Source organism: Phocoena sinus, chromosome 11, assembly GCF_008692025.1.
Source record: "Phocoena sinus isolate mPhoSin1 chromosome 11, mPhoSin1.pri, whole genome shotgun sequence".
In the NCBI taxonomy this organism is placed as follows: Eukaryota; Metazoa; Chordata; class Mammalia; order Artiodactyla; family Phocoenidae; genus Phocoena; species Phocoena sinus.
This window is the reverse complement of record NC_045773.1, coordinates 43,163,744-43,171,132: the sequence shown is the minus strand read 5'-3', so window position 1 is coordinate 43,171,132 and position 7,389 is coordinate 43,163,744. Positions and strand designations below refer to the sequence as shown.

General features: G+C 55.8%; 1 protein-coding gene across 5 annotated transcripts in view; it reads right to left on the bottom strand.

Annotated features, from left to right (window-relative positions):
• Window positions 1-1,703: 1,703 nt before the first annotated feature.
• Window positions 1,704-7,389, bottom strand: part of TTC21A (tetratricopeptide repeat domain 21A) — a 30,420-nt gene continuing 24,734 nt past the window's right edge. For 3 of the 5 annotated variants that reach the window (XM_032650221.1, XM_032650222.1, XM_032650223.1), the window contains 9 exons: window positions 6,289-6,399; window positions 5,530-5,611; window positions 4,604-4,754; window positions 4,217-4,378; window positions 3,879-4,059; window positions 3,570-3,794; window positions 2,968-3,088; window positions 2,743-2,810; window positions 1,931-2,657 (listed from right to left, as the gene is read on the bottom strand). In XM_032650221.1, the coding sequence (XP_032506112.1) occupies window positions 2,580-2,657; window positions 2,743-2,810; window positions 2,968-3,088; window positions 3,570-3,794; window positions 3,879-4,059; window positions 4,217-4,378; window positions 4,604-4,754; window positions 5,530-5,611; window positions 6,289-6,399 (1,179 nt within the window). In that variant the 3' untranslated portion in view covers window positions 1,931-2,579. Of the gene's footprint in view, window positions 1,788-1,930; window positions 2,658-2,742; window positions 2,811-2,967; window positions 3,089-3,569; window positions 3,795-3,878; window positions 4,060-4,216; window positions 4,379-4,603; window positions 4,755-5,529; window positions 5,612-6,288; window positions 6,400-7,389 lie in introns of those variants that run through there. The other 2 variants (XM_032650219.1, XM_032650224.1) reach the window with 2 other exon arrangements.

Sequence of the window (7,389 nt, the reverse complement as noted above, 5' to 3'; positions counted from 1 at the left end):
GGACAGGGCTGTCTGTGTGGGATGGGTGTGGGCTTACTTCTTCCCTCTCACCCGTACTGAGCTGGGGCCTGGCCTCGAGGGTGAAGCGGGCAGTGGGATATGGCTGGTGCAGGCCTTATGTGGGACTGAGTTGCTGAGGTCCTTGGGGACCTGAGCACCAGAAGCTGCAGAACCTCATCCATCTGCACCAGCCAGACCTGTCTGACCTGTCTCTAGCAGGTTGGGCCAAAGGCCAGAAGAGCAGGCTGCACCCTGCCCCAGGAGGCCCCAGTCTGGGGGCCTGAGGAGCAAGGTTGACCTCCCCTCTAGGAATAATAATGATTTATATAAATGCTAGGAGGGGTCACCAAAAAGACCTGACTTGGGTCTCCCTTTTCTTGCTCTAATTCTCTGCCTATGCTGGGAACCCCTTATTTCCTCTCTATGGCTTACTGGTTAAGAGCACAGACCCAGAGTCCCAGGGTTCGAATCCCAGCTCTTATACTAACTAGTGAGGTGACTTGTGCAAATTACTTCCCCTCTCTGTGCCTGGGTGTCCCCCGTATTGTCCAAATAATAACACTGCTTACCTCACAAGCTTGCTCAGTTATATGCACCCAGTGCTCAGAGGAGTGCCTGGAACATGTAAGCCTCGGGTGCGTGTCTGACTTCCCATTCTGTTTTCATGTGTCTGCTCTATTTCTGTATGTTTTATCCTCTTTTTTTTGCCAGTTCTGTCACCCTTTAGGTATCTATCGCTTGCCTCAGGATATGTGTAGACATAGTCACGTGGTCATGTCGTCAGTGGAGTGGCTGTTAGAGAACTCATGGCTTGGAGTCTGGGCTATGGTGGGGCCGCCTGTCCCTGGTACCAGCTTAGGCAGGGACAGCCAGGTCTTAGGCATCTCAGGGTGGAGTATTCTGGTGCATCAAGTTGTCTCGTGGCCCATCTCACTGATCCCTGGGAGCCCTATTGTAGAGATTGCTCCAGCACACATGATCCAAAACCTGGGTCTCTCCAAGGGTCCTGAGGCTCTGCTCTGGCCAGCCTGGGGGTCTGGGTGGCAGCCCCCGACAGCTCCAATACTCTGGCTGGAAGCCCCTGCAGGCTCCTATCCCGTGGCCACAGCCCATGGCTGGACTGAGCCTACCCACTCCCCATCTAGGGCCCCAGGGTCACTTGGGTTTTTTTCTCAACATAATCCACCCCAAGAAACTAGGTTGTAAAGCAGATCATAATAAAGGCAGCTGGCTTCCCATAGGAAGGATGGTGGTAACCTGGGGAAAACATTCCAGATCACTGACTCATACCAAAAGGCCATGCACGAGATCAGCAATATGTTATAAAGACAAGGCTCGCAGCCATCAGGGATGACTTAGGCTGTTCTAGAAGGGACCTTTACCCGTTCACTGTTCCCAAACCTTAGTCACTGGACAACTTATCTTGAAAACTTTGCCATATCTGCATTCTACTCATACTAAGTATTTTACTTTATATCAATTATATCAATATGCTTAAAAGTTAGAACCATTCTACGTAACAGCACCCGCAAATTCATGAGTTTGTTGTACTATTTTTTCTATAAGGATGATACTTAAACACATAGTTATTAAACTTTCAAATGTTTGCTGTGTATCATTAGCAGGGATTTGTACCATGATTTGGGAACACAGAGATCTAGTCTAATTTCCTGCCACAGATGGGGACACATACCCAGAGGGGAAGGTCACACAGGGAGATTCTAGGCCTCCTGACTCCCAGTTCAGAGTTCCTTCCCCTGAGGTCAGACTGGCCCATTACTGCCATCCTGCAAAACAGGAAGAGAGGTACTGGGAGCACACCAAAGGTGACCTCGGTCACCCTCTTGCCAGTTACAATTAACACTATTCATCTACACAGGGACCCCTGCTTTTGTCCCCTGAGGTGTTAATAAGGGTTCCTCGAGGATGAATTAGTTGGTCACTGTCTTTTACTAAAGATGAAGTAGGAGCTAGTTTTACTTGGGATGTATTTTCCTGCCAGAGGCAAGAGTAATCAGGGTTTGTCCCAAACTGGTAAGGACCGGCAGACGCCGGCTGAAGACTTGGGGAGGGGGAGGCAGAATGCATGGACAGAGTGGGCCTGTTTGGGCCTCTGCCAGGGAGGACGCAGCGGGCAGCTTGGCAGAGAGGAGCAGTTGCTTCTTTAATCCAGGATTCCAGGGACCAGACAGGAGAAGAGAGGCTTGTACGGGCCCACATAAAAATATTAAAATAGCTGGAGGGTATTTTTTAAACCACCTCTTTGCTCCCCTTTGGCCTCTGAGAGTCTGGGATAAAAGCGGAGCCCATTAGAAGTTGCCCGGTGAGCTCAGTGGAAGCTAAGCTGGTTGATAACTTTCTTCCCCAGAGCAAAATTGCTTCTTGTGCCTTAAAAACATAAAGCTTCGGGACGTCCCTCAGACCAGATTAGGCATGATTCAAATAAACCACACACAATATAGAAATGGGAAGGATATGTCATTTTCTGACTCTCTTCTCCACTGACCCACTTCCCACCCCCTCCATGAAACTTCTGTAGGTTGGTAGTTTCCACCCACCCTGGCTCCCACTGACCACAGCTAGGGCCTCAGAGACCCTTGGGCCTTTTCCAAAATTTCTTCTCTGATTCTGGGGTAGTTGGGGTGCTCCTTGAGGACCTGGGACCAAGAGAGAAAGGGTGTGAAGCACCAGACAGGGCTCCCCGCCACTGCAGCAAGCCCCCCACCACTGTCGGGGGCTTACATCGTGGCAGACTTCGATGGCCTCCACGAATCTCTTGTCCTTCAAGTAGTTGAAAGCGAGTTTGAAGCCTATCCAGGAGCAGGGAGAATGCAGACAATGGGTGGCAGTCCGACGACCTGAGAACCCCTCTGGTTCCCACAACAGCCAGAACATAGGCCTTGTGTTGCGGGGTGAGTTTGTTGTCCTCCGGCCCAGCACCCACGCACACCTGCCTGGCTGCCTTACCGCTGGCAGGGTTGGCATGATGGCTGTACTTCCAGGCCAGCTCATAGTTGGTGGCTGCGTCCTTGTATGACTGTTCTCTCTCCATGATGAAGCCCATGTACTCGTAGGCCTTGCAGCAGGACTGCAGGGAAAGCCGGTCAGAGCCCCTGTGTAGGGGAAGCCACATCCCATCCCGGTTGGGGCAAGGGATGGGCGGTGGGTGCATTCACCCAAACCACTCAGGGACTCCAGCAGCACCACCCACCTTGGCGAGGGGTGAACTGTGTACCCTCTTCTCAGCTGTGCCCACTCTGACAGGACCCCTTCCTCCGCAGCCCTCCTGCCCTGACCTGCAAATGCCCCTCCCGGCCCCACCAAACCCTCCCTGCACGCTGCCCGTCGACCTCATGAACCCTTCCCATCTCTCCTCCCCATTCCACGTTCCCCCCTTCCCAGACACTGTGCGCCTCCTCTTGCCTTGCTCCGTGTTCCCATCCTGCTCTGTGGTCCACAGGAACCCTCTTGTCCCGCCTCTTCTCATCTCCTTCCTACCCCCGCATCTCTGCCCCCAAAGCCCATGTGCCCCTCCCCCGACCCTGCCCCGACAGCCGTGCGCCCCTTGCCTTGTTGTACTGCATGCAGCGCCGCAGCAGCTCCGAGGCCAGGTCGAACTTGCTGCCCTGGCAGTAGATGTCGGCCAGCAGGAGCCAGCTCTTCTCCAGGTCCTCGGCCTCGGCCAGTGTCCATGGGACCTTAGCCAGACGCTTCAGCTGCGTGCGTGCTTTGGGGACCTGCTTCAGCAGCGAGTAGGCCTGTGCCATGGCCAGCAGGGCGGGAATGCTGTCCTTCTGTGAGGGTGGGAAGCAGGTGTTGCCTCGCCCCGCCCTCGGCCTCCCCCCACCGCCTGTCCACCCAGTGGGCAGCTGGTGCACCTCGGCCTGGGCCATCTCAGTGAAGGTGCCCAGCGCCGCCTCCACGTTAGCCTTCTCCCTGGTGGCCAGCAGGCACAGGCTCTGCAGCAGCCGCAGCTGGGTCTGGCCCCAGGCCGAGTGCGGGTAGAACTCCCGCAGCAGCTTCTCAGCAGTGCGCACGCCGTGCTGCTCCAACTCCTTCCTGTCAGTGGAGCCGCGGGCATCGGATGCCAAGCCGGAGGGCAGAGGGCACTGGCCTGACAGCCTGGCCCTCGCCTGGCCTTGACCCAGAGGCCGCGGGCTCTCTCTGCCTTCCCCCAGGTCCCACCCCTGCCCTTGCCGGCCAGCCGGGCCCTCACTTGCTCTCAGTCACCAGGTTCTCGAAAGCCTCTCCACCCACGATCTCATTGTCTGGGTTCAGACAGATTTGCACCATGTAGTAGGTGGCGCTCTGGCCCCAAGTGCTGTCCTTGCGCGCTTTGTTTAGGAACTTCAGGGCTTCGTTGGGTTGCCCCATGTGCCTATAGTGGAGGAGAGAAACACTAAGAATCAGACAGGGAAACTGAGGCCCGAGGAGTACAGGGACACACAGGGGTCACTCTGAATCTGCACAATGCAGGGGCAGGATCGCTGGTCTCCCTGCTTCCTGATCTGGAAGCTGAATTTCTGCTTCCCTAGCAAACGCCAGCATGTCCGTTAGGGACAACCTCCTGCACATAACTGCCAACACACCCACCCCAACCCACCAGCAGTAGATGCCTCTGCAGTAGTTGAACCCTGGCTCTAAAGGCACCCGGCTGGACACCTTCTTGGCCAATTCAAAGAAGGCAGGGGCGTCCTCAAGTTTGCCACTTCTTCGTAGCAGATCGATTAGTTTGTTCAACACAGGAAAATTGTCTAAAACAAGAGAGCAGAAACCTTCAGGCTGTGATAACCAATAGCTGAATCAGGCAGGGAGAGGCAGGGAGGACCAGGAAACACTACCCATCTGGGCTGAGCAGGGGCAACCCAGTGGCTCCAGTGTCTCCACTGGTCTCCACGGAGACACGATAAAGTAGGTACTCTTATTGTTCCCATTTACAGATGAGGAGACTGAGACACAAAGGAGTTAAGTAATCTGCCAAAGGTTACAAAGCTTGTAAACAGAGGACCAGGATTCAGACCTAGACAGTCTGGCTCCAGGACCCGAACTCCTAATAGCTGTGATTGCTGGGTGACTCTGGTGTGGGCCTGGCTGGGGCTCTACCCTGAGCCTCGTGTCTGGCCCCTTCCCCAGCAAGAAGCAGTGGTTTTATGTTGCAGTGAGTGGGAATGGAGCTACACGTCAGGGGAGAATTTCTAGCTACCTCTAGGTGGCTGTGACCTCAAAAGGGGACTTATGTTGAGCCCCAGTGTCTGTGATTTGGGGATAGACAGGCTGTCTTGGGTCCAGTGCCAAGCACTGCCCTGCCTGAGACCAGGAACTGGCCCCTTGGACTCGGGAAGGGCCAGCACGTTCCACTGGGCCTTTATCAGTTTCCTGCCTCTCTGGGAACAATCAGAGAGGAGGGGGCTTCCTCTGCCCAGTCAGGAAGGAGGGGAGAGGGCCCACCCTTCTGGGGGGAGAGCAGCCCTCGCTTGGTGGGAACCGACACAGGCAGTCTCAGTGGGTAGGCTTGATGCAGGCAGTTACCTGGCGCTTTCTCCAGGACTTGGTGGTAGAGGTTGATGGCAGCTTCGTATTTCTGTTTTCTAAACATCAGGTCAGCCATCATCTATCAGAAAACACGCGATGCTGGGACAGCAGCTTGCATGGGCATGGCGGGGAGGCTGTCGTGGGAACGGGGTGGGTAAGGAGGGAAGGTAGGAGAGGATTTCCGAGGTAGCCTCTCTGGGCTCTGGGAGAAGCTGCCACGGGAGAAGCCGAGAAGGCGGGGCAGCCTGGGGTGGGGGAGCGGGGGGCAAGGATGGAAGTAGGAAGGAAAGGCTGGAGGTAGACATGCGAGGAGCTAGGCCCTCCACCCCCATCTGAGAGCTACCAGCTCCAGGCAGCGAGGTGGAATGGGGGCTCCCCACCTCTGCTGGGGCGGCCCTGAAGGTGGTCTGGGTGACAGGGTGGAGAGCGGCAGGACTGGGGATGGCTCTTCCCACACACTTCCCAAAGCCCCAGGAGCCTGTCCCACCCCTGCCTTCAACAGTTGGGTGTGGTTTCCCCCGGAGTGAATCAGCCTCACCACCTCCCCTCAGATTGGCCCGGGAGGTCGCTGCTGCCCCCTGCTGCCAGCCCGCCCCTCCCATCCAAAGGGCAGCGGGTCCAGTGCTGAGTCCTGCTGCCCGACAGCCCCTCAGGGCCGGGTCAGCCGGGCACCTGGGGTTACGGGGTTAGGAAGCAGCCCGCATGTGGTCGCAGGGACCCTGGGGAAGGCAGGGAAGAGGGCCCGGAGCCTCTTACCACGGAGGCTGTCTCATGGTTCTTCTCGGTCTGCAGGAGGATGGCGCAGTGCTGCTCGCACAAGTCCAGGTGGCCCTGCAGCAGGTAGAGCCGTGCCAGTTCCAGCACCACCTGGACAAGACCAGATACAATAACTAACCAGTGCACGTCATGGGAAAGCTCAGGGACCGATGCCTCGTTCTCTCACACCGAAGTTCTATCAGCTCTTCCTTCAAAATATGTCTCTGATCCCCTGGGATGGTGTCTCTGGCTTTCCCCTTCTCCCACCCAATACTCTAGTCACACCGTGCCTTTTACTAACTAACCGCTGAGAGTTGGGGCCTGGTTTACTCATACTCATCCTTCAGCTTCAGCTCCAACCTCATCTCCTCTGGGAAGCCCTCTGTGCCCCAGACACCGGGACAGGTACCCCTCTTCTGAGCTCCCGCGGTGTACTGAGCCCCATGCGGGTATCACATGGTATGAGAACTGCATGTGTACTTGTCTGTACCCCATGCCTGAGGGCAGTCTATGGGCAGAGACCGTGTCTTGCCCCACTGCATCTCCAGGGCCTAGGTCAGTACCTGGCTTGCACATATTGGGAATCTGTTAAATGAGAGCATATTAAATAAATGAATGGGTCTGTCACTAGGCTCTTCATCTACCCTCCGCCTGCGAGCTCCAGCCACCATTCCCTATCTGAAGCCACACCTCTCACAAGACTCTAAACCTCCTTGGAAGCTTAGCCTGGGCTTCATGCCCAAAGAGCCCCCAGCAGCCACGCTCTCATTGTCTCTCCATCTGCAAGGGGGACCTGAAAAGGGCAGACTTGCAGCACCTTTCAGCAACACCTTCCCTGCTCCACCCTCCACAAGTGGCTGTCCAAAGCGAGGCTTCCAGGGGACTTCCCTGGTGGTCCAGTGGTTAAGGCTCCGTGCTCCCAAAGCAGGGAGCCCGGGTTCGATCCCTGGTCAGGGAACTAGATCCCGCATGCATGCCGCAACTAAGAACCCGCATGTGGCAACTAAGACCTGGTGCAGCCAGATAAAATAAATAAGTATTAACAAACAAACAAACAAACAAAAAAAACAAAGCGAGGCTTCCAGTCTTGCTCCGAGGGCT